We start from the raw sequence: 23,559 nt of genomic DNA on the forward strand, positions 1-23,559 counted from the left end.
CTTACTCATGCTCATCTTGGATTTAAAGACTTTTGAACTATCATAATACTAAGCACATCAGTAAAACAAATAAAACTTCACATAATGTTGACCACCAGGGCTCAACCACAAGAAAATTGACTAGGTCATGCCACTTAATTGGAGTGATTCAAACCAAAATATGAAAAGCTGGACACCAAAAAGTAACCCCAGACTGAGCTCAGTGTCTTGTGTGTTGGCCGACTTTGTTTTACTTAGAAATAACTTTGACGTCTGAAATTTGAGACCCTGCTTTAGGATGAAGTCATTCCAGGAGCGGGGCTGTGTGGTGAAGAGCGTTACCCTGCCCAAAGCGGGAAGCTTATCTTTTGTGTCTCCCGGACACACTACTTAAGCTGACATGTTAGAAAACTGTTGAAAATCTTGTGTTTAAATGTATGTGCAACCTTGTGTCACATTAATAACTACAGGCAAATTGGTCTGTAGTTCTTTAAGTTTCTAGAATATGTGCTGCCAACGGAGTACATCATGTAAGTTTCTAAAGAGGAAATAGAGATATACCTTCACGGTAATCCTACAGTTCTAATTAAAGCCTTTAAAATAGGCCATTTACTATTAATTTTTATTTTTAAAGTATTTTTACTGATTTCAGAGAGGAAGGGATTGGGAGATAGAAAATCAATGATGAGAGAGAATCACTGATTGGCTGCCTCCTGCACACCCCACACTGGGGATCGAGCCTGCAACCTGGGCATGTGCCCTGACTAGGAATCAAACCATGACCTCCTTCCTGGTTTATAGGTTGATGCTCAACCACTGAGTCACACCGGCCAGGTTAGGCCATTTTTTAAAAAAAAGCTTAAGTGCTCAGGTACTAGTTCTGACACTGGATGTGGCCAAATATGGTCTCTCTACCATCATCTAGAAACTGGGTCAAGGGCATAGGGAATATGCCGTCTGAGAAGACTTTATTACACAGTTAGACATGCTTTGTAGGAGCTAATAGATGCATCCCAAAGTTTGACACAATACCTCGTAAGCCTTGCTAATTTCAATGAACTTGTCTTCTGCTTGAGGATGTTTGTTTTTGTCAGGATGCCTGAAACACAAAAGGGCAGGCGGTGAGAATGGGCTTAATGTTTCACATACGGTCAATTAACATCCTTGTCCACAAGGTTCCCTAGCTCAGAGGCAAGTGGAAGGCTATTCTGTTAGGACAGTTTGTTAAAAATGAATGGTAGAAGCAATCAGCTGCTTCACATGACTATTAAAAAATGCAACTTTAAAACAGGCCATTTCTTCCCAAAGTATTTCAGCCGGGCACGGTTTCAAAGTGCAACAGGAGACAGTCCTGCAGCATTTTCTAGGAAAGGTGGGAAACATGTGTGCCTTTACAGTGCTCCCCAACACGGCTAACGCTGGCTCACGCTAAAGTCACTTATCTTTAAGAACCAACTTCTTTTCCGATGGCGGCATTTCATCCCAAAGCTAGAACGGTATCAATGATATCAATTTCTTCTCAGTTAGAGGAGATAGCTTTAAGGATGCAACATGAATTTGTTTAGTAGCAACCATGTTTCAAATAGCATCTTGCTGCTATGTTCAAATGAGCTCATTTTAGTTTTTACTATTACTCTGGTTATCACATTCTACCTACGCAGGCCTTTCACCTGCAAATAGATAATGTTTTCAAGGCCACATGTTTTAAGATGTGAGCAAAGTCTACAGTTTAAGAAGCAAAATGATTTCAACTAATATTGGAACAACTATTTGTTTGCTATTATACACAGCCAGCAATTATCCATCTTGTGGTCATATCTTATTATGTAATCTGCTTGTGTTTATACCAATTTCAGCTTTGGGGAGTTTAAAGTCCTGGAAAGTAGGGGCTGGGTTTAATGTCCTTAGAACCCCTAAGATCTAAATCAGTGTTTAATTTTTCAGTGTTCATTTTATTGAAACTCTATTGCAGACCTTATTCTTTATGTAATCACTTCTGCTAACTTCTAGTAAATTTCCTCTAGTCAAGGTTCTGGAAAGAGAACATCCACTGGGAAGCAAATGACTACTAAAAACAGCACCAAGTATATCAGGATAAAAACAATTTGCAACTTGACCAACTTATTCTAGCAGGAACATATTTTTAATGAATTATACCACACATTCTGATTTCAGTGAAAATAAAGAAACTACAAATGGCTGGTTGTTGAATTTGGACATCACTCCCTAATAATACTTGTTATGAATATTAATGGGGAAAATCTCAGCTGGTATAATGAAAACAGTATGAAAAAGGAGACATATGTAATACTTTGAACAATAAAGGATTCGAAAAGAAAAAGAAAATAGCATGACTTAAGGAAACAAGGTGATGGTTTTGCAGCATGTTTCTGGATGACAAAAAAAAGTGCTTTAAATATTCAAACTCAGGCTAGGGGCTGACAAGATAAAAGTTATGCGATCATACAAATAAAGATTTAACAGACAGAACTCTGTAGGGGGGAGGGTAGGAAGGGACTTTTAAAGAGACTGAACCAGAGAGAGCTGTGAGGGCAGCTGGGTTAAAACCACAGATCCTGCAACAGAGGGAACTGCAGGAAAGCTTCAGCTTATAAGGAATATTTTTCTAAACACAGGGAGACAGCACAATGTTGACAACAGTTAGAAAAAGATAACTTCAGTTCTAGGAAAGTACTGTTCAATGCTATTTTCAGTGCATGAAACATTTCACAAACTGCAATATATACATTTCAAAGGGAAGAATATACTGTACTTGGCATCTACAGGTGGTCTAGCTACCTCTAAGGGAATAAAAACAAAGGTAGAAAGAGTAATATAGTTTGAATGACAACTGTAGTTAAAAACTAAAAAATACGAAAAATAGTGAAAATAAACATTAAAAGTAATATAGTAAAGTATTAGAGAAATCTACTGTTCAGGTGACTGGCCATGTTATACCCCTTTGCTTCAAATAAAATTTTGTGTTCCTCTACTCTCATGTTCTGTAACCTGTTCTCTGTAACTCTTTTCTTTGGAGTGGGAGGAATTGTTTATTTTGCCAATGGAGATGACAAAATAAAAGTACCTATGATAAAACTTCTTTATTGGAAGACAAACAGTTTTCCTGAGAAAAAAAAGTAATTTTAAATGGTTTCACGAAGCAAGAGGCTCACTCTTGAGAAGTATAAGCAACACTATTATAAAACAGGAGATGAAGGCTACAAATCCAATTCAGCAATTAACCACATCCCCCTGCTATAGTTCATTTTGAGAAAACACTACTATTTTTCAGTGCATATGAAACCGTTACAAAAGGAGACAGACTATTTCAGCGATAAAACACTGCCACAGCCAAAATTTAGCAGAAAATAGTACAGCAAAAATCCAAGGTAAAATAAAATTTTAGTCTTTCACTGGATGATACTCTATGTATTTCTATGGTGATGAATTACTCCTAAAGAGAATCTAATTAAGGAAGATAATCATATAACTCATTTAATTAATATAATACTCTTTTCAGCTTTGAAGACAGCAAAGTCAAAACTGTATGTTTTAATAGGTCTTACATACTCAAGCGATCATTTCTGCTTCTTTTTTTAAAATATATTTTATTGATTTTTTACAGAGAGGAAGGGAGAGGGATAGAAAGTTAGAAACATCGATGAGAGAGAAACATCGATCAGCTGCCTCCTGCACCCCCCCTACTGGGGATGTGCCGGCAACCAAGGTACATGCCCTTAACTGGGATCGAACCTGGGACCCTTCAGTCCACAGGCCGACACTCTATCCACTGAGCCATACCGGTCAGGGCCATTTCTGCTTCTAAAATGCTGCCAAAGGCCATGTCCTGTACAAAAGAATGTGAGTACCTTATGAGTTCATTGCAGATTTATAAATTTTGCTTTAAACATAAAAAGGCAAGAGTTTGCCCTAACCGGTTTGGCTCAGTGGATAGAGCGTCGGCCTGCGGACTCAAAGGTCCCAGGTTCGATTCTGGTCAAGGGCATGTACCTTGGTTGCGGGTACATCCCCAGTAGGGGGTGTGCAAGAGGCAGCTGATCGATGTTTCTCTCTCATTGATGTTTCTAACTCTCTATCCCTCTCCCTTCCTCTCTGTAAAAAAATCAATAAAATATATTAAAAAAAAAAAAAAGGCAAGAGTTTGAAGTGATGTCAAAACCAACTTTACTGTGAAGAGTCCCTGAAAAGAGCCCATGCATAATTAGAGATTGTGTTTTTTAGTAACCGATTCTGGATTCTTCATGATATGGATAATAAGGTCTAAAATATCCATTCAAAACATTATATTTTAAAACTATCTTTTACTGTATTGCAACCAGTTTAAAACTAAGATACATGTTTCATTGAAGAATAATGGTGTCAGCAGTCACACACAGCCTGCAGTGCCATCTGCATGTTGCAATTTTGCTCCTGCCTGACTTCCTTCCCACCCAAACACTAACTTACTCACTCTTACTTCTGCCCAGAAAGGTAAGTGATTAAAAAAAAAAAAAAGAAAAGCAATAAACTACCTGTTGGTGCAGAAGGTCAAACTTTGGAAGCCAGAGGTAATACAGAATTAACTCATAAAACTGGGACAGCAAAACCCTCCCTCAGAGTGTAATTATAAGGTTTAAATGAGATAAACATAGAACTTGGAGCCTAGCATGTAGGTGCTCAGTGATGGTTCCCATCCCAAACCTTCTTCCTGTTCTTATGCCTGGTTCACCCAGCTGTAGTCTCCCATGTTCTTTCCCTCCTGCTGTTCCCTTCCAGCTATATAATCCAGCATTTCTACGTAGGCAAGTCCATAGTATTAGTATTAGTGGAAGAAACTGATGCTGTCTGTCCAAAATAAGTTTTAAATTTCTTGCTATCCTGCTAATTCATAAACATGTGTATATTCTCTAGCATATATAATATCTACAGGTAAAATTCTGATTTTTCTATAAAATAACAAACTCAATCCCTGAATATTCATTTAAAAAATTGAGGGCAAAAAGCTCTTATTCTAAAATAGTTTGAAAGCTTAAAAAGTAATAATCTAGAAATTAGGATTGAATGGTGTTGCCTTTAACAATGACACGCATGAGGAGTTACTTTATGAATAACATCATGGGAAGGTAGCTTATCCATTGTTGAGTACATATATATTTTAAACATTAAAGTTCCCTCCTACTTAATATTAAATATGCTAATGGTATCTAGGGCAATTAAGGGGGTCTCACAGTAACACAGGCTTTGGGTCACATCACTAAAATTATAGAAAAACATGAACATTAGACCTCCCAAATAAAATATTTCAGACAGATATATGTTATATATTTATTGAACACAGAGACAAATAAAAGCTAATCGGAAGTTAGGCTTCATTTTCCTGCTAAAACTGCTAACCTTATATTAGACTATTTCTTTGTTTCACCTACCATTTCCGGACGAGCTTCTTATAAGCCTTTTTAATATCAGCCTGACTGGCTCTTCGAGTGACCCCTAGGACTCTGTACGGGTCAAAAGCCAACGCAGACAGAATTTGCAGGATCAGAACCAGAACTATCAAGAACTGCCAGGAAATGCTCAACTTTTTCACTTCCATTTCTCTTCCTTTCCAGAGCTGAAATAATTGAAGAGGCAACAAGTTTCAGTGGTAGAAACCTGGACAGTCTTCCTTTTTAGGTCAAGGTATAAGACATAGAGATGAAAAACAAAACAAAGAAAAGATATTTTGCAGGAAAAGTGTCACGCTGTTTGACTTACATTTAAAAAAAGCCAACAACCTCACAACTATTTACATCACAAATAAGAATTATTATAGGACAATTATAGATGAAAAGATGAGCAGTAAGAGTATCAACTCTCCAGAATCCTTGGATTAAAAAAGCGTTAGAAATGACTAAAAATGAATAAGATGAAGAAATGATAAGCAAATGTGGGAAGATGTATATGAAAATCAAGGTGACTACATCTCAAATACACTGTTTCACTTATTCTGACAATAATAGTGTAAACTTAAAATATGAGGCATAAGAATACCCCACTTAGTATATATGATAAATAAATTCATGAAATGATCAGAGATATACCATGTGCAAAATCACCAAATGAGAGAGTTGTGGCATCCTTGGGAGTTAAGTACAAATACAAAAGTGAAATACTCTTAAAAAATGGCGCAATTATGATTTAAATATGCTCCAATTCTGTTCTTTCTCACCAAGCCCATTAGAAGAACAAAAAAATGAAGCTGCTCTTTAATTTGATCGTTAGCAATAAATGGAAACCTCAGGAAATGCTCAACGTTTTCACTTCCATTGGAGAAAAAGTAGGGAGACAAAATTTAGTTTTCCACGTGAAGGGAACTTAATAACCAAGGCTGTAGACCAGACATGGTTCTCAAATATTAAAGCTCCATCTCTGGTGAGTGTAGTGACTGAATTCACCCAGGCTTTCTGGAATAATCCTGGCTGGTTAATACAGCGGTCCTGCTGTATTGCACAGACACTTGCACTCCAGGATTGTGATCTTGGGGATATCATACAAAGGCTTCCCAAGGGCCATATTTATCCCGACTTCTCATAAACTAAGTTTTAAGGTTCAAGGGTCTATGGTGGCACCTTTCTTGAGAGGGTGAGCGAAAGCTCTAACAGCTGTGGATTCTGACAGCTAGAAGTCTAAAATGCTGCCTGAGAGTCCGCACAACATGGACTAACCCGATGGCCGAGGTTGAGGACTGCATGCATGCTGAATAAAATGGGAAAACAATGTCTTCCTCGATCAGGCAACCTGTAACCTAGTCTGTCCTTCAAGACACGCACAGCCCGCGAAGAGTCCGGATGGGGATGTAGCTACTGGGGAAGCGCATGGGCCCTGGGATCAGCCTAAGACCGGGACCCAACCTCCACCACGTTATGACCTTGGGCAAATCCCTTAAACTGGTGAAGCCGCAGTGTCCTTATCCAAAACGTGGGGGCGGAGAAGACAGTCTTGAAAGGATCAACCGGGGAGTTAAACGTATGTGAAGTATTTACGGGGCACAGGGTCAAGTCCATCAGCGGTACTTGTTATCTATCATTCTTTTGCTGTCGTGCTGTGCAATCAGGCCTTATTCAACTGCGTCGGTCGCCTCCAGACAGAAGGCCCAAGTGGCGGATGCCTTGGAGTCCTTTTGCAGACAGCGGGCCGGTGCCGGCCTCCGGGCAGGAAACCATCTGCCCAACAGGTAGGCAGGCTACGTACGGCCCTTGGGCAATAGCCCCTAAACCAGGCAGCCGCTCCGCAGACGCGCTCGGAGTCTGAGCAACGCCTCGGGCTCCCGCCGGAGGTCGCCACCCTCCAGGAGACGGTCGCCTCCTCCGCTGCCCGCCGAGAGCCCTGGGCTGGGCCCGGTCGGCTCCCGGTGCCCCCCCCCCCCCCAGGCCCAGCAGGGACCCGCAACGAAGAGGGAGACTGAAGGGAAATTCCCGAGCCTGCCCGGCCCCGCCGCGTCCGCCGCTCCGCGCGTCACGCCGGGAAGGAGTTACCGGGAAAGGGCACTGGCCTCAAGGGCTGCAGAGTCCAAGGTCCAGTGATGTCCGCTGGCCAGGAGGCTCTGGTCCACAGCAGCGCTCGCCGGGGCCTGGGGAGGGGAAGAGGGAGAGGGACCAGCCTGAAGGCAGTCACGTGGTACTTAAAGGCCCAGCGCCTCGAAGGCAGGGACTGATTGCTTGTTCGCAAGTGTATTTTGACCCTGGCCGTACGCCGTCTGCGTGTGGACCTAACGCAGTTACCATGGGGATGAGGAGCGCTCTTTGGCTGGATCGAAACGGATGATCGTAACCAAAGAGGTCAAAACGTGCCTGCTAGCTAGGCTAAGTCGCGGTGCAAGATGGGATGCCAAGGAGACCTCCCCGATCCAGGGAGGAGTTTCCAGTGCTACCAGAAGATGGCCTGCTCTAGCAACAGTTGCTAGGGTGGGGAAGCAATCGCTGGTCCCGCTTCTCTTTCAGCCTATTCATAGAATCCTAGAGCGTCAGAATTGAAAGGACCTTAGGGATTCTCTCTAGTCCAACTCCTTCATATGCTGATGGGAAGACTGAGGTCGAGAGAGGGCAGGGACCTTCCCAAGGCCTGGAACCCAGGACTCTTAAACCCATTTACCCAAAAGCCGGCTCCACCTTAGTGCCAGCCCCTGCCCTTAGCAAGGGAAAGGGATGTGTGGTGGTGTTGGGGGAAGGGAGAGGCACAGGTGAAGGAGGTAAACTTTCATTGAGCCAATGAGATAGGTTCTTTACAGATATAGACTTCATATCCTCCCTGCACTGTCTTTACTTATTTTTATGTCTTTTGCATTTATCACCATGTAACATACTACATATTTTATTTTATCACTAGGGGTCCAGTGCACGAATTCGTGCACCTTGAAAAGGACTGTGGGCCACAAGGCTGCAAGGGGGCACAGGGGCAGGTCTTGGCTGCACCCCAGCCGGGCCCCTCCCACTGCTGCAGCCCCCATCCCCTGTCTGCTGGCAGCCTTGGCTTGCACCTGCTGACAGCAGTGTGGAGCGATTGAGGCCGCCTGCAGCAGGTGCGAGACCGTGGAGGACCATGGAGCACAGGAGCAAAGAATTTTCAGTAACCACCAGAGGCTCATCCCCATGACAGTGACAGGTGCCCTGCCTTGGTCTGGCGCCCCCCGCTCACCTGATCCACCATCCCCCCATGGCCGATGCTTGCCATGTTCTGTGTGTGCCCCCTGGTGGTCAGCGCACATCATAGCGACCGGTTGTTCCACCGTTTGGTCTATTTGCATATTAGCCTTTCATTATATAGGATTTCTCTTCTCCCACTGGAATATAAGCTCCTAATGTCAGGGCTTTTGTTTGTGTGTGTGTGTGTGTGTGTGTGTGTGTGTGTGTGTGTGTGTGTTTTCTCAGAGCTTGCACAGACCTTGGCACAGACAGGATTGCAATAAATATTTGTGGAATAAATGAATGAAAGGGGCTGAGGTTTTGCTGCTCAAGAGTATACATTCTGAGAGTGTGGACTTGCAGTCAGGTTCCAGTGTAAATCTTTCCCGCCTCTGCCACTCACTACCTCTGTGATTGTGACCGATGACTTCACTTCCTCAAGTCCCAGCGTCCACATATGTAAAGGGGGGAAAGTACTTCCCTGGTAGTACGGTAGTCAGGGACAGATGAGGTAATGTGATGTAATGTGGCTGGGACTCCATAAACTGGAGCAATTGCTTTTTTTTATTTTAATATATTGATTTTTCACAGAGAGGAAGAGAGAGGGATAGTTAGAAATATCAATGAGAGAGAAACATCCATCAGCTGCCTCCTGCACGCCTCCTGCACACCTCCTACTGGGGATGTGCCCGCAAGCAAGGTACACGCTCCTGGCTCGAATCGAACCCGGGACCCCTCAGTCAGCAGGCCGACGCTCTATCCACTGAGCCAAACCGGTTAGGGCAAGCAATTGCTTTTCAAATGTGGAAATGAGCGGTGCAAACTGGGGGTTCCAAAGAGTAGATTTCCATCCGTGTTTTTCCTTTGTGGGCGGGAGGAAAGATGGAAAGAGCAGGGAAGGGAAGGGGAGACCATGTAAGGTGGGCTTGGTTGGATGAGACGCGAGTTTGGAACAGTGAACGATGAGAAACCGGCAGCGGGGCGGCAGGTTTATGGTTTTACGGGGGGCAGAGAAGAGGCCTCTAGGGACAGACCGTGGCTCCAGGCACAGCAGTGACTAGCAGTGGGACCCACTCCGCGCGACTGGTCTTGAATGTTGGCCAGGAGCCAGCCGCAGCGTCGCGGGTGTGTGTTTGGGGCGTGGTTTGGCGCGGGGGGCGGGGCGTGGTTTGGCGCGGGGGCGGGGCAGGGCTCGGAGGCGGAGCCTGGAGGTGGCCGGGCTTGGGGGCGGGACCCCGGGGGTGAGGGAGAATCGGGGGCGGGTCCCGGGGAGGGGGCGGGGCGCGGTGGCCGAGGCCCGGAAGCTGACGGAAGCGGCTGGGGTCCCAGCGGTCTGCTCGCCATGGACGAAGCTGACCGGCAGGTTCTGCGGCGGTGCCGGGTGCAGCTGGTCCGCGAGCTGCAGGTGGCCAACCTTTGGGACGCTCTGCTGACCTGCGAGCTCTTCAAGCCCGACATGATCGAGGACATCCAGGTGCGCCCCCCCCACGTCCCCCGTCTTCCCCCCGCCCCCCCCCCCCCGCCCCGTTCCCTTGCCGGGCGCAGACTTCAGTCACGGACGGGGACGGCGAGGCCGCGCGGAGAGGGTTGCTGGAGCCACAACGTAACTTAATGGCCGAGATCCCCGCTCCGTGCCAACCAGTACCCCACACCCTTTAGGAAACGGTTGTGGGGAACTTCGTTTTTCTTCCCGGCCGGCAGCGAGCCCACTGCATTCATTGCTGGTAAAACCATCCCGCGCCTGCATATCAGCGGGCACTGTTGCTGCTGCAGCGCTGTGCTTTGGCCAGCAGGAGGCGTGTTTGTTTCCCCTCCTCTAGCATGGAGGGCCACAGCATCCACTTGGGGGACAGATTGCCTGGCACCCTGTCCCTGGGCAGGTCACCCTCTTTGAGCCAGTTTCTTGGGCTGTGAAATGGGGACAACATTAGTACCGCCCTGCGGGCTAAATGAGATGACGGGTGTGAAACAGCAGTGTCAGCCACAGACTAGGGGCTCACGTGTTGGAGTTGGCTGTGCCCTTGTCCTCCTTGGCCAGCCCCTCATGTGTTAAGTTTATGTTTTGTAAGGGGTTTTGGAGACGAACGGCCTTATGCAGGTAGTGGAGGGAATAATAAAGTTGAACATTGGAGGTTCTCTTTAAAAGCACTTGTTTAGCTGCCGTATTGGACAGCGCAGACAAAGAACATTTCCATCATCTCAAAATGTTCCCGTGGGCAGTGCTGCTGAAGGACCTTGAGGACAGGGCCGTGTCTTATTCCTGTGGATCCAGAGGAACTTGCCCAGGGCTGGGTCTCAGAGGACAACCAGCAGATAACCAGTATCTTCTTGCTCCCACTCCACTCCCTGTCTCAGTGACCTGCCTCTCCATCCCCACACCTGTCAACCTTAACCATTTCTCCATCTTCACCGTCCACCCAGATCCTGTCCATTCTCCTTTCTTATTTCTGTGGTCTGCCCTCTCACTTCTCTCTTCCATCTTTGCCACCACCCGACCTGGCTGTGGCTCACTCCCTTCATTGTCCTCCCTGCCTCCAGGATGAGTTTTCTAAAAGGCAGATCTGATTCTGTCCCTCCCTTCTTAAAACTCTTGCGTGGCTTCTCACAGCTTCCTTGACATGACCACACAAATGCCTCATCCCTCGCTACAGTTCCCCATCCCAACTTACATTTTCTATTTTACACTTCCTTCTTTTTTTCTTTTTGTTAAGGCAACACATATTTATTTTCTTGCCTTTCTGGCGGTCAAGGATCCAAAGCGAGTCCTAAGTGGTTAAAATAAAGGTGTCAGCAGGGCTGCTTCCTTCTGGAGGCTCAGGGGAGAGTCCATTCCTTCGAGAGGCTGCCGGCATTCCTTGGCTTGTGGCCACATCACTCGAGCCTCTGCTTCCATCATTACATCTTGCTATTCATATCCTAATATTCTCTAGGGCAGCAGTCACCAACCAGTGGTCCGGGTGGTCCGTGAGGTCCGAAAGGTTGGTGACCGCTGCTCGAGGGCCTCAGCTAAGGTCCCCTGCTGGAAGACTTTCTGACCTTTGAGGACTGAGTTGGATGCCCCTGTACTCTCCCAGTCCCTTGTGCTATCCCGGGAGCACATCTCTCTTTGCTGTGTCATTATTGATTTATCTGTGTGCAGTCCCCACATGATGTTTGCTCCTTGAGGACCGAGATTGTTCCCTGCTGTATCTTCAGCACTTGGCACAGCCCTGGGCACATAGTAGACGCCTCCAAAATACTGAATGAATAGATAAGGAAAGGCAGGCTCAGTTTTTGCCCATATGGCTGATTGTTTATAGATTTATGCTATCTGGGAAATAGGGGGGCAGGGTGAGAGTCACAAGAAAGTGTGTGAGTAATAAATAGCGCCACGTGTTTCTCTCCAAACAGAGGGCCGGCTCTGGGTCTCGGCGCGATCAGGCCAGGCAGCTGGTCATAGATCTGGAGACTCGAGGGAGTCAGGCCCTTCCACTGTTCATCTCCTGCTTGGAGGACACAGGCCAGCAGAGCCTGGCTTCACTGCTGAGAGCGAGTAGCCAGGCAGCAAGGCAGAATCCGGAAGCCATCAGACCCCGGGACCTCAGGCCTGTGGCGGTCGGACCAGAGGAGCTAAGAGTAGTGAAGCAGGATCCGTCGAAGCTGAGCCCAGGCAGACTCACTCCAGTGGCATCGGGGCCAGAGGAGCTCTATCCACAGGTTCTCAGACCAGGGGTGCCCCGGCCAGTGGACATTGGTGCTGGAGGACTCAGTGATATCCGTGAGTACTGAGAGAGGTGGGCGTGGCCATTGGTACAGCCAGGCAGGCTGAAATTCAGAATTTAATTTTGGTCTTGCCTTTCTGAGTACTCATAGGGGATGGGTGGCATATTTTAATTTTGGAAGCCCCTCCTCTGAAAAGCATGTATTCTTTTCTGAATGGGTACTTTCAAATGACTCGTCTTCTGCGTCACAGATTCTTTCTTCTATTTGGTCAAGTCTGAGATTGATGTTCTCTGTTGCATTTATTTTATTTTATTCATTGTGTTCTTCAGCTCCAGAGTCCCTGGCCCCTCCCCTGTTGGACCCTGACATTCATGTGTTCCCTGTGTGTTTCTCTCCAGGTGCTCACGGGCGACGGAGGGGAAATGCCGATTTGGTGAGCATTCATATGCTTTGGGGCCAGTTGCGTTGGCTTTGGGCCCTCTTGCTCCTTGCTCCCCAGGCCCTTCCCTGCAGCTGTGTCGGGAGCTCAGGGAACCCCGCCCAGCTGGAGAGAGGGTCCCAGTCCCAGGCCTCTACAGCTTCCTGACTCTGGCTCAGCTCTTTCTAGAGCAGGTTGGCCCACCCTGCCCTTTCCTCATCTGTGACGTCAGGGGGTCAGAATTGGCTGTGGCACCCACCCGAGGCCGAGTCACTCACTCGCTCACTCACAGCGTTTATTGTGTGACTGCTCTGGCCTCTGTGCTGGGATACTTTATATGTTTCTAGGAAGAAATATATGAGTAGAAAGAGTGCTACATACCACAGACAAAATGAACAGGCTGATGGGAGAGAGGGTTACAAGGGAAATGCTGAGCCTGGGGAGGAAGTGGTGTCAATGCTCCGAGGTGGGCCTGGGCACGAGCCTGCCCACAGAGTCACCCACATGATCCTCAGTGCTCCCCTGGACTGGGCGGTCTGTGAGGTCCTTTGGGGGTGCGTGTCTGTGGGGTTGGATTTCTAAGCTAGCAGCTCCCACCTCTGAGCACGGTCGTGGGAACTGATCTCCCCACTTTGAGCGATTTGAACATCACACCTAGTGCTCCCCTCGGTCTGCTTTGCAGTCTGTTTGCTGAGCCCTGCGATGCTGGGCGTAGACCCCGCTGTTCCTTCAGAGGCAGGGCAGACCCCTTTCCTGTCTCACTGCTCCCGATTGCCCATTGCCCACCACCCGAGTGAAACCCAGGGGCCGCCTTCCCGCCTTCCCGCCTGGTGAGAGCAGTGAGACCCCGGTTTACGTTGGTCCCTGGGCTTGGCAGGCATACGTCCTGAACGCGGACCCCTGTGGCCACTGCCTCATTATCAACAACGTGAACTTCTGCCTTAAGTCGGGGCTCAGCACCCGCAAGGGCTCCCACGTGGACTGCGAGAAGCTGCAGAGATGCTTCCGCTTGCTGCACTTCGCGGTGGAGGTGGAGAGCGACCTGACTGCCAAGGTGAGGCCTTGTCCTTGCAGAGAGGCGGGCGAGGTGGGGCGGACTCCCTGTGAGGGACCCTGAATGCAGGGGACTCCCCAGGACTAGCCCTTAGGTCTGTTGGACCATGAGAGGCAGTGTTGCCCAGTGGTTTCCAGTTTAAGCTTCAGACTCGGAGAGCCCTGGGTGGAGGACTGGCCCTCCTGGTCCTTGCAGGTGACTCCCAAGTCTCAGTTTCATTGTCTACACAGAGAGCACAGGATTCGCCTCCTAGCGTCGCTGCGAGGATTAAGTGAACAGTGTCCAGCACAGCACCTTTGCCCCAAGAATGGTGGCTGCTGTGACTGCTACGAGTGTCATTACTCCCTTGTTGGCCCTGGGAGCAGGGAGGGCGCTCTGCCCAGGTGCCCAGGATGGGGACCTGATCCGCCGGTGTCTGGCTCACCTGCACCCTTCTCTCTGCAGCAAATGGTCCAGGCTCTGATGGAGCTGGCGCGGCGGGACCACGGGGCCCTGGACTGCTGCGTGGTGGTCATCCTCTCTCACGGCTGCCAGGTAGGGGCCTCACCTTCCCGGGCAGGCTGTTGGAGTCCTCCCCGGCTTCTTGGCTTTGTAACCAGGGTTCTTGGTCTTCTAGGCCAGCCACCTCCAGTTCCCGGGGGCTGTTTATGGCACAGATGGGAGTCCTGTGCCCGTGGAGAGAATCGTGAACATCTTCAACGGGACCGGCTGCCCCAGTCTGGGAGGGAAGCCCAAGCTGTTTTTCATCCAGGCCTGCGGGGGAGGTAAGCAGGTCCTCAGCCTCCCTGCGGGAGAGGCGGGTGGGGAAGGAGCCGCCGCCTGCCTCCTGCTCCATCCAGCCCCCCACAATATCCAAGGGGTCTCTCCAGGCAGGCAGAGGGCCCGGACACGGTCGCTGTTGTTCGAGTGGCAGCACCTGCATCTGCCTAAGGTAGGTGTCAGCTCTGTCCAGCCTTTCGAGGTCTCAACGCAGAGGTTCCTGCAGCGTTGGCACCTTCAACGCCAGAGACTTGACAAAAATAAACCAAGTGGAGGAGAAAGAACAACTCCTTCAGCCCTGGCCAGTGTGGCTCAGTGGGTTGGAGTGTCATCCTGTACGCTGGAAGGTTGCGGGTTTGATTCCCGGTCAGGGCATGTACCTAAGTTTCGGATTCAATCCCTGGTCGGGGCATGCAAGGGAGGCAACCGATCGATGTTTCTCTCTCACATTGATGTCTATCCCTTCTCCTTTCTCTGAACATGTCCTCGAGGGAGGATTAAAAACAAAAGAAAAAGAAAAAACTCCTTCATTTTCCTTGTTGTCATTCTCCTAAGCTCCCTCAACCAGATCTCCTTCCCACTACCCCCAAGAAAGGGAGGCCAGCTTTCTGGGAAAGTTAGTTAGCCTGTCTTCCAGCTCCGTGCCCGCCCCAATACCCATTCTCAGTAGCACGGAGGATCTTTGCCATGTCTTCGGCCCCCTTAGTGGGGCCCACATGGCCCTTGGTAATCTGGCCCCGACCAACTTTGCCTCCCCAAGCCTGGCATGCTGTGCCTGCCCAGCGCCGCTCAACCTTCCCGGGCTGCCACAGGCTCTGGCCTGCCCATCTGCCTTTCCTTGTGCCGTCCTCTGCCTTGTCTCCTGGCCAACTCTTGACCATCCATCCTTCTGGTTAAAACTTGAGACAGAACCAAGATGGCGGCATAGGTTAACGCAGGAGTTTGCTGCTTTGAACAACTACTTCAAAAGTGAAACTAAAACACGGAACGGACATCACCCAGAACCACAGGAACGCTGGCTGAGTGGAAGTCCTACAACTAGGAGGAAAGAGAAACGCACACGGACACTCAGAGGAGGCGCAGTGCTGAAGTCAAATTCTGAGGTGCGGAGTGCGCGGAGCGGGCTGGCGGCGGAGGGCGCGGTTGTTGTTTTCAATCGGGAGGGAGTCGCAGACTCTGAGCTCCAGATACAGGCGAGTCTTTAGGGACCCAGGCTCAAACGGGAGAAGCGGACTGTCTGGCTTCGGTCAGAGCGAGTGCAGCTTTCTCTCCGAGCCTTGCAGCGGGTGCTGGGACTCAGAGAGGCAGAGCCCCTGGGGACAGGACTGAGAGCCGCCATAACTGCTCTCTCCGGCCCACCCTGTTGATCCTGTGCGACCCGCCCTGCCCAAGCCCTGCACAGAGGCATTTACCGGATAGCCTCAGGCAAAGGCTAGATTAGCACCTCCCTAGAGGACAGAAGTTCTCTCACTGCTGACACAGCTGATTCTCATAGCCACTTGGCCTGGAGGTCAAACCCTCCCTGGAATTAGCTACAACAATCAAGATTTATCTATAAGACTGAGAACAAAGACCACTAGGGGGTGCACCAAAGAAGCATAACAAAATGCGGAGACAAAGAAACAGGACAAAATTGTCAATGGAAGAAATAGAGTTCAGAACCACACTTTTAAGGTCTCTCAAGAACTGTTTAGAAGCTGCCGATAGACTTAATGAGATCTACACGAAAACGAATAAGACCCTCGATCTTATATTGGGGAACCAACTAGAAATTAAGCACACACGGTCTGAAATAACGAATATTAAACAGACGCCCGACAGCAGACCAGAGGAGCGCAAGAATCAAGTCAATGATTTGAATTGCGAGGAAGCAAAAAACATCCAACCGGAAAAGCAAAATGAAAAAAGAATCCAAAAATGCGAGGATAGTGTAAGGAGCCTCTGGGACAGCTTCAAGCGTACCAACATCAGAATTATAGGGGTGCCAGAAGATGAGAGAGAGCAAGATATTGAAAACCTATTTGAAGAAATAATGACAGAAAACTTCCCCCACCTGGTGAAAGAAATGGACTTACAGGTCCAAGAAGCGCGGAGAACCCCAAACAAAAGGAATCCAAAGAGGACCACACCAAGACACATCATAATTAAAATGCCAAGAGCAAAAGACAAAGAGAGAATCTTAAAAACAGCAAGAGAAAGAAACTCAGTTACCTACAAGGGAATACCCATACGACTGTCAGCTGATTTCTCAACAGAAACTTTGCAGGCCAGAAGGGAGTGGCAAGAAATATTCAAAGTGATGAATACCAAGAAACTACAACCAAGATTACTTTATCCAGCAAAGCTATCATTCAGAATTGAAGGTCAGATAAAGAGCTTCACAGATAAGGAAAAGCTAAAGGAGTTCATCACCACCAAACCAGGATTATATGAAATGCTGAAAGGTATCCTTTAAGAAGAGGAAGAGGAAGAAAAAGGTAAAGATACAAACTATGAACAACAAATATGCATCTATCAACAAGTGAATCTAAGAATCAAGTGAATAAATAATCTGATGAACAGAATGAACTGTTGATTATAATAGAATCAGGGACATAGAAAGGGAATGGACTGACTATTCTTGGGGGGGAAAGGGGTGTGGGAGATGTGGGAAGAGACTGGACAAAAATCGTGCACCTATGGATGAGGACAGTGGGTGGGGAGTGAGGGCGGAGGGTGGGGCGGGAACTGGGAGGAGGGGAGTTATGGGGGGAAAAAAAAAAAGGAACAAATGTAATAATCTGAACAATAAAGATTTAATTAAAAAAAAAAAACTTAACTGTCACCGCCTCCAGGAAGTCTTCCCTGAACACCTGCTTCCTCCAACCTCAGGGTTAGCTGGCTCTTGTGCTCCGGCCGCTCCTGTCCTTCCCTGTCACAGCACCTTCTTCTTCTTCTTTTTTTTAAAAAAAATATATTTTATTGATTTTGCACAGAGAGGAAGGGAGAGGGACAGAGAGTTAGAAACATCGATGAGAGAGAAACATCGATTAGCTGCCTCCTGCATACTCCCCACCGGGGATGTGCCCACAACCAAGGTACATGCCCTTGACCGGAATTGAACCTGGGACCCTTCAGTCTGCATGCCGACACTCTATCTACTGAGCCAAACCAGCCAGGGCTCACAGCACCTTCTTGTGTTGAGACAGCCTCATGCCCTGGTCAGCTCTCCCAGGGCAGGGGCAGGCCTGTCTGCCCTACAGGCGGGTCCTCGCCTGGCACAAAGCTCACAGTTTGGTTGCATCTTATGTAGATTCTAATGATTTGAACTTGAAATAGAAGCATATAAAAATATCTGCGAGTGAAATCTGAAATAATGGAGACTCCTGCTGTGAAAAAACAAACCCAAATAACTCGCTGGGAAGACCAAGGTCTGGTCCCTGTGGAGCCCCCGCAGGAGCTTGTGATGACCGCTGTGGCCACACGGGGGCGGCCTGTCAGCTGAGAACAGAAATAGACATGTCCCCTCTCAGTGTGTCTGGCGGGGTGTCCTGTTGACATGTAGCAGAAAGTCTGTCCTGGATTCTGGTTGCTGTTTTAGAGCTCCCTGTTGTTACAGTGTAAAACCATTTAAAAATCCTGTAACGCTCTTCACCGAGAGGCAGCGCAGGTACCCGGGCGGAAACCCGCGTCCAAGTGGGGAACTTCGGTGTGGAGGGTTGGTAAGCAGCATGGTGCACGGTGACATCGCGTGGCGGTGCACGGGCGGCCGCCGAGGGCCTGCCCTGTTAGAGCTCCTGCCGAGAAGGCAGGCGGAGGCGCGGGAGGCTGCAGTGCTTGTGGATTGCAGGTGCTCAGCCAACAGGTCCCCTCCCCACTGCATGTTCTCGCTGACGGGGAAGGAGTTAGTCCCGCCCCCGGGGAGTTCTGCATTTGAGGTAGGACCGTATGAAAGTGTCTGTGAGCGAAATCTGATCGAGCCTCCTTAAGAACAAAGCTGAACATACAGCGCGTAACCCGGGAGCTAGGCTTTCGCATCAGGTTTGTAGAATGAGGGTGACACGTGAATACACACGGCCAGCGTCCCCTGTCCGACCCACTCGTTTCTCCCCAGAGTCCCCTCTGGGATCCTGTTATCTCTGCTCCGTTTTTCACGGACAGTCCCTCTGCCCACCTCTGTCTCCTTAGCCAGTGGTTCTCAACCTTCCTAATGCCGCGACCCTTTCATACAGTTCCTCATGTTGTGGTGACCCCCAACCATAAAATTATTTTCGTTGCTACTTCATCACTGTCATGTTGCTACTGTTATGAATCGTCATGTAAATATCTGATATGCAGGATGTATTTTCAGGGGTCACGACCCACAGGTTGAGAACTGCTGCTAGGCCATTCTTAGTCATCCCCCACTGTCCACTGAAGTGCCCCCCGACCCCCACACCTGGCTGCCCAGGTGGCCCCGGCCGCAGTCCTGCATTCACATCTCAGGTCCCCTCCCCTGGTCCACTCAGGTCAGTCCCAGATTCTAGAATCTCAACCAAGAAAATAACCAGACGCAGCAACCTGAGTAAGCTGCAGTCCAGCTTCCACACCCTCAAGCCCCCTTTGCAGGCGTGGGGGCCTCCCTGGGGCACAGCAGGGGGGCCGAGAGGCAGGAAAATAGAAGGCAGAATCCTGGCCCCTGCCCGTGAGCTGTGAGAACGCAAATTACCAAGTTTCTGAGCTTCAGCCATGTGGGGTGCGGGGTCAGCAGATGTTGGAGTTGCTGTTATGGGGTTGCCAGAACCATCGCTGTCTCATCTTTGTTCCTGCAGATGGGACCGCAGCTTCCTGGGTGAGCTGTGACCTCCTTGCTATTTCCCACCAAACACGAGCCACCCAAACCGCTGGCCGTTTTTCCCACCAGGACTGTCCTCCCGTCTCACATCGGAGGCTGGGTCCCAGGCCCCTGCTCCAGACACCCTGCCCTCAGGGACCCTCTGGGCCACTCCGCCTCCGCCTCTCTTTCCTGAACCCCTTTCAGCTGCCTTCTTTCTGTGACCGGCGTGTTTTACTTTGCAGAATGTCCTCAAGGCCCGTCCAAGCTGTAACATGCATCAAAATTTCCTTTCCATTTAAAAAAAATATATATTTTTATTGATTTTTTTTTATAGAGAGGAAGGGAGAGGGATAGAGAGTTAGAAACATCGATGAGAGAGAAACATCGATCAGCTGCCTCCTGTACACCCCCTACTGGTACATGCCCTTGACCGGAATCGAACCTGGGACCCTTCAGTCCGCAGGCTGACGCTCTATCCACTGAGCCAAACCAGTCAGGGCTCCTTCCCATTTGTAAGGCTGAAATACTGTGACTTGTTTTCTTAATGACATAAAACTTGCTATTTTAACCATTAAGTATACAACCCAGTGGCATGGAGGACATTCGCATCACCACCATCTAATTCCAGAACTTTCTCATCACGCCAAAAGGAAGCTCCGTCCCAGTCCCCGCCTCCTCCCAGCGCTGGTGACAGCGAACCTGCTGTCCTCTCCGGGGATTTGCCTGCTCTGGACATGGAGTCGTATTCCGAGGCCTCTAGTGTCCGGCTTCTCTCACTCCGCGTGCTCCCACGGTTCACCCACTTGTGCTGTGGACCAGCGGAGGCTCCGTTCCTTTCTGAGCCTGAGCACTTCCCTTCCGACGTCTCTGCCACATCTCATCCAGTCACCTGTGGATGGGCACTGGCGCTGTTCCCATCTCTGCCTGTTGGGAATAGTCCGGCTGTGACCCTTTGGGCACACGTTTTCCTCGGACTCCTGCTTTGAATTCTTTTGGGTGCACACCTTGTAACTTTTTATAGCTGTTTTTTACATTTCTGCATCTTTCCACCCTCTGCCCCCAAATTTTACTTAATGAATGTGTAAAACTTTTGTAGACAAAAAACTTTTGTTTCGGTTTCTGAGACGTGTTTGCCCAGCACGGCAACCCGGACGGGCGGTCTTGGGCTGGGACAGGCGACATGGAGCCCGAGCTGTGGTCTGTGTTTCAGTGACGAGTGCTGTCTGGTTTCGCTCCCTGCAGGGCAGAAGGACCATGGGTTTGAGGTGGTCTCCGGTTCCCGTGAGGACAGGGCCCCTGACGGTCACCCCGAGCCAGACGCCTTCCCGTTCCAGGACCACCCCGGCAGCTACGACCAGCCGGACGCCGTGTCTAGTTTGCCCACACCGAGTGACATCTTCGTGTCTTACTCCACCTTCCCAGGTGAGTGCATCCGCCAGGGGACCCCCATCGGTCCCAGAAGCAGCTGTGAGAGAAAACACCTGGGCCTGAGTCTCCGTTCCCCTCTACCCACCTGTGTGGCCCTGAGCAAGTTCCTTCACCTCTCTGAGCCTCGGGTCCAGGCAGGCGAGGCGCCGGGGATACAAAATTTATGGAGGAATGCGCCCTGGGGCTTGTGTGCCTCACCGCATCCTGGCCTCGCCTCAGTTTCTCACCTTTAAAGTGGGACCAAGGATCCTACCTGTCACGGGGCTTCTCGAGGTGACTGGCACGTCGCTGAGCGCAGTGCCCGGCACGTGGCAGGTGGGGCAGGAGTTCGTGTCCTTCCTTTCTGGTCCCTCGGAGGAGTCACTTGACTTCTCTGAGCCTCGGTGTCCTTGTTGGAAAGCTGGAATCCTAGCCAACGCCACGAGGTGGTGGTGAGGATGAAATAAGATGGCACGCAGGACAGGGGAGTGGGACAGGGCGCAGAGCGGTGGGCTGGATATGTGAATGGGTCAGAGTTGGGGGTGGGGGGTGGGGGGTGGGGGGCCCGTCTGCATGCATGGGGCGGGGCGGCTCCAACAACGCCCGGCCTTTCTCCTTCCCAAGGTTTTGTCTCCTGGAGGGATACCAAGAGCGGCTCCTGGTACATCGAGACCCTGGTTGGCGTTTTGGAGCAGTGGGCTCACTCGGAAGACCTGCAGAGCCTCCTGCTCCGGGTGAGCCCCGCCTCTGGGAAGGAGAGGGGAGGCTGCTGGGAGGGCGGGGTGCGGGGGGAGCACGCAGACATAAGGTAAAAGATGTGATGCCCAGCCGGGTGTAGCTCAGTGGTAGAGCGTCGACCTAGGAACCAAGAGGTCACCGGTTCAATTCCCGGTCAGGGCACATGCCCAGGTTGCGGGCTTGATCCCCAGTGTGGGGCATGCAGGAGGCAGCCAATCAATGAGTCTCTCTCATCATTGATGTTTCTATCTCTCTCTCCCTCTCCCTTCCTCTCTGAAATCCATAAAAATTTATTAAAAAAAAAAAAAAAAGATGCGAAACCCCATCCGCGGCCACACCTTGGCTTGCCCACGCGTCAGTGCTTTCACTTCTCTAACGCAAGATGTTACTGCCTGTGGTGACATTGGCCTCTTATGCCAAGGGCCACATCCTCCTCGGCTTCTCCGAGGTCCCCAGGCTGACACCTTCCGCTCCCCTCTCCCCCGACGGAGCCCGTCCTCAGCTCCGGGGTGGGCTGGCTCAGTGGACAGAGCATGGCACCCCGTAGGCAGGTCGCGGGGCTGTCCCTGCACCCTTCGCCCCACTGCATGGTCCTATACCCTTGACCCTCCAGAATCATGGCTCCTCTTTAGGGTGAGGCCCCAGCGAGAGAGCAGGGAGGATGTCCTGACAGGCCCAGCCTCGCTGAGTGAGGTCCCACTCAGAGCACTGGCTCCCTCCCAGGGTCCCAGAGCGCGTGGGTGTCTGCGCCGTGAGAGGGGGCTGTCTGGGCAGGGACCTCCTGTCTTCTGCGTAGTCTCTGGCTCTGCTTTGCTGAGCAGAGAGGAGAAGAAAAGCCAGGGGCAGGGCCCCGTGTGCCATGGGCAGGTGAACTTGGTAAGATTTGAATTTGGAAATTTTGAATTCTGAGTTATTTTTGAATTTTTGGTTGAGATGCTTGTTCTCTAACCACCCCCAGCCGCCCAAGTAGGCTGCAGTCGAGCCGTTTAAAGGTGCTTCCTTAGGAGACATGCCCCCACCCCTCTGGGATTCCAGAAACGGAAGGAATTCTTGGTTGGATGGAGAGAACTCACAGACCTCCCCGTGGTCGTGTTTTCACAGGTCGCTAATGCTGTTTCCGAGAAAGGCATTTACAAACAGATTCCTGGGTGTTTTAATTTCCTCCGGAAAAAACTCTTCTTTAAAACTTCATGACGCCAGGGTCCCTGACCCTGCCTGACCCTTTACCCCCTGACCTTCCTGCTCCCCGCCCGGTGTCTGCCGAGGCCTGGGCTTTCCTTCAACTCCGGCTGTCGCCTGTGGAAGGATTTTGTAGCCGTTGGGGGCCTGCTCGTTCTCAGCTGGTGGCAGACAGGCTCTTAGCAGCTTCCAAGTTGGAGACAAGCGACCGACGATGGAGGGAGAGGAGAAGAATGCCGTGGATGACGTGCGGCTCCCCCTAAGGCACCCCGCCCCGTGGCTGGCTGCCTGGCTAGCGACCGGGTCCGATCCTTGTATTTCCTCTAGAGCAGGGCTTCTCAGCCTCAGCGCCTCTGCCATTTGGGGCCAGACACTCCTCTGCTGGGGGTGGGGGGGGGTGCTGTCCTGTGCGTGGTAGGATGTTTAGCAGCATCCCTGGCGTCTACCCAGGAGGCGCCTGCGGTGACATTTGCCCCGACTGCCAGTCGCATCTCTCTCTGGACAGTGACAACCAAAAATGCCTCCAGACATCGCCACATGTCCCCTGGTGGGCCCCCACTTGCAAACCACTGAACTGTGGGGATGTTTTAGCTACGCACAAACCAGCATCTCTTAGAGCAGCGAGTTTGGCACTACAGGGGTCTGAACAGCTGCCATCTGTGAATCTTAAATGAAGTCTTGAAAGTTATTAATTTTTCCTGCATTGCAATGTCCTTAACAAAATAAACCTCAGGTGAATATGGACTCTCTTGTGCCTATTTGCCCCCTCATTGTGCTTCACCCGTTTGTTCTTCCTTATAAAGGAGACTTGCTTTTTTCAAAATATTTCATTTGACCCCCACCCCTACCCCATCCCAGGAGGTGGCTC

The 23,559-nt window shown here is 50.0% G+C and overlaps 2 protein-coding genes across 4 annotated transcripts in view; one reads left to right on the top strand and one right to left on the bottom strand.

Annotated features, from left to right (window-relative positions):
* DNAJC16 (DnaJ heat shock protein family (Hsp40) member C16) overlaps positions 1 to 7,682 on the bottom strand; it is a 34,958-nt gene extending 27,276 nt beyond the window's left edge. Inside the window, exons 1-3 of one of the 3 annotated variants that reach the window (XM_059691173.1) lie at positions 7,511 to 7,682; positions 5,406 to 5,590; positions 1,012 to 1,078 (exon numbers count right to left, since the gene is read on the bottom strand). In XM_059691173.1, coding sequence (XP_059547156.1) covers positions 1,012 to 1,078; positions 5,406 to 5,572 — 234 coding nt within the window. In that variant the 5' untranslated portion in view covers positions 5,573 to 5,590; positions 7,511 to 7,682. Of the gene's footprint in view, positions 1 to 1,011; positions 1,079 to 5,405; positions 5,591 to 7,493 lie in introns of all 3 variants that reach the window. The other 2 variants (XM_059691172.1, XM_059691174.1) reach the window with 2 other exon arrangements.
* Positions 7,683 to 9,917: 2,235 nt separating this feature from the next.
* CASP9 (caspase 9) lies at positions 9,918 to 23,435 on the top strand. The gene is made up of 9 exons (XM_059691177.1): positions 9,918 to 10,113; positions 12,030 to 12,396; positions 12,740 to 12,774; positions 13,637 to 13,813; positions 14,258 to 14,347; positions 14,430 to 14,577; positions 20,610 to 20,789; positions 21,399 to 21,508; positions 22,614 to 23,435. Exons 1-9 carry the CDS (start codon positions 9,982 to 9,984, stop codon positions 22,704 to 22,706), a joined length of 1,332 nt encoding a protein of 443 aa, XP_059547160.1. The 5' UTR covers positions 9,918 to 9,981; the 3' UTR covers positions 22,707 to 23,435.
* Positions 23,436 to 23,559: the final 124 nt, after the last annotated feature.

Source organism: Myotis daubentonii, chromosome 3, assembly GCF_963259705.1.
Source record: "Myotis daubentonii chromosome 3, mMyoDau2.1, whole genome shotgun sequence".
NCBI classification, from domain to species: domain Eukaryota; kingdom Metazoa; phylum Chordata; class Mammalia; order Chiroptera; family Vespertilionidae; genus Myotis; species Myotis daubentonii.

Excerpts from the sequence above, each read along its gene's own strand:
- CASP9 (XM_059691177.1), top strand. The coding sequence starts at position 9,982 with ATGGACGAAGCTGACCGGCAGGTTCTGCGGCGGTGCCGGGTGCAGCTG. Across the intron at positions 12,775-13,636 it reads GGAGGGGAAATGCCGATTTG|GCATACGTCCTGAACGCGGA; the intron begins GTGAGCATTCAT and ends TGGGCTTGGCAG. Across the intron at positions 21,509-22,613 it reads TGCAGAGCCTCCTGCTCCGG|GTCGCTAATGCTGTTTCCGA; the intron begins GTGAGCCCCGCC and ends GTGTTTTCACAG.